This window comes from Branchiostoma floridae, chromosome 7, assembly GCF_000003815.2.
Source record: "Branchiostoma floridae strain S238N-H82 chromosome 7, Bfl_VNyyK, whole genome shotgun sequence".
NCBI lineage: Eukaryota > Metazoa > Chordata > Leptocardii > Amphioxiformes > Branchiostomatidae > Branchiostoma > Branchiostoma floridae.
Genome location: NC_049985.1, coordinates 10706462 through 10708514, shown reverse-complemented (window position 1 = coordinate 10708514; position 2053 = coordinate 10706462). Strand labels below are relative to the sequence as shown.

Here is a 2053-nt window from a genome sequence, read left to right as displayed (position 1 = left end):
ACTTAACATGACTTTCCTCACTTTACTTTAGGTGAAAATGAGTACCTAACTTCGGTTAGGGCTGCCCCTCGGATAGGACGTTTAATGGAGGTCTTGTTTGAGGAGAACCACACCTGGATCAGGTTAAACAACCCACCACACTTATTAAAAAGAGAACAGGTCCTTCCCGGTGTGAGTGGTCCAAAACCTATAGTCATAATTGCTGTTGTCTTGAGTTAGAACCAAACAGCAGCCGCTCCAGACCCTTGCAATTTAGCCCTGCCTATTGTAAGCTCCTTACAATTAAGCACCTTGCTGCTAAGAAAGAGTAGTCAGCCCGCCCAATATACATTATCAACTCAGATGTGACAAAATCATAAAATAACATAAATGGTTCTTGTAACACTATATTATATACATATTCCTAGACTATATTGTCTCATTTCAGATGCAGAAAAGCTAACTTAGCTCCAAGAAAGCCCCACCCCCATGCAGTAGGAAACAGAAAACTGGTGAGTGTTGTTTTTTGATTGATTGATTGATAATTACATTAATGATTGAAAAGAAAACTGAGTTATTTTTATAAGAAAATAATGTGACATTCTGATTCTGAATCATGCAGATTTGGATTCACTTGGATTCAATCAAAATACATTATCATCCTGTGCATCATCCTTTGTAGACTCTGCCAAACATCTGAGTTAAGTCTTGTTACAGGAGTGAAACTACCATAATAGAAACCACTATGTACAGTCTGGTTGTGTTCTATTTTGCCATAAGCTTTTAATGACTTCATAAACACTATCATAATGCCTACTGATACTATTGATAGCAAATCAGCACCAAGGACATCTACCCCCTTCACTTCAGACAAAGGTTGTATTTAAGTCATTCTGTTGATTCCTTGGTGGCCTGCAGGAGTAGTTTTCTTTCTGACCTCTTGATTGGTACAAGATCCATAAAATGAATGGATGTTTTCATGTATTATTATAACCTCAGCACTTAATTTTTTTGCTGAACATGCATAAATTGTCGATTGAAAAGAAGACTACAGTTACAGTTCTGTAAAAAAATCTGATCACTTGAATTTTGCCAATGATCAATAATACTATGCTATGACTTTGTACAAAACTAACAATACACATGTATCAGTTGTGGATAACAGAAAATTGACAGATATTGATATGACAGGAGGTATGTAATTCATAAGAGCATGCATACATAATGTGACCCATCTAATCTACAGTGCTTATACACATGTATCATGTCAGTGCATGCCTTATGGCAGATTTTTTGCTGATGTAAGATGGACTTAACAGTTACCAGTTTGCTATTGCTTGTGAGTGTAGCCTCTCCCTGCACATTTTCATTTTACTTGTCAGGAATCAGCTGCACCTTTCTACATCAAAAACAAACAAACCTGTCTACCAGTGATGCAAGGTATACAGCAGGTGTATCATCAGCAAGAGCCATTCTTCAAGCCTCTCTCACCCCAGCAACAGGAGCGCCAGAATAGTTTCTTCAAGATTGGCACAGACCAACAGGAAGTGGAGATGGAATCGCTCTCACCCATGCGGTTTGGACAACAGGTACACAGTGGGGAGCGCCTGACAAGCCTGCATTCTCGCCTCCAGAAGGAGGCAGAAAAGATCAACAAATGGAAGCATCAGACAGAGATGCAGATCCAACAGAGGGAAAAGAAGATACAGGACACACAGCAAACCATTGATTCACAACGCAAGTCCATCCTTGAGCTACAGCTTCAGAATGAGAACCTCAGCTCCAAGCTGCAGGAGGAGATAGATGGCCGCGTGGAGATCATGAAGAAGATCACTGCCACTCGAGACATGTGCTACCTTCTCAAAGACCATGCAGCTAATGTTGAGGAGAGGATGGGGAAGTGTGAAGCCAACCGTGATGAGCTACAGTCTCTACAACAAGACACGGTGCTCCAACTCCAAGAGCTGACAGCAAAATTCAACAACCTTCGCATCAATCATACTGAGGCAGAGAAAGTTCTCGCCAAACAAGTGGAAAAAAGTGAGAGTGAGCTCAGGCAGGTCAAGTGTGACTA

The 2053-nt window shown here is 40.7% G+C and overlaps 1 protein-coding gene across 1 annotated transcript in view; it reads left to right on the top strand.

The window, feature by feature from the left end:
* LOC118419174 (synaptonemal complex protein 1-like) overlaps window positions 1-2053 on the top strand; it is a 7378-nt gene that overhangs the window by 2013 nt on the left and 3312 nt on the right. The window contains exons 2-3 of the mRNA XM_035825506.1: window positions 428-491; window positions 1362-2051. Coding sequence (XP_035681399.1) covers window positions 428-491; window positions 1362-2051 — 754 coding nt within the window. The remainder of the gene's footprint in view (window positions 1-427; window positions 492-1361; window positions 2052-2053) is intronic.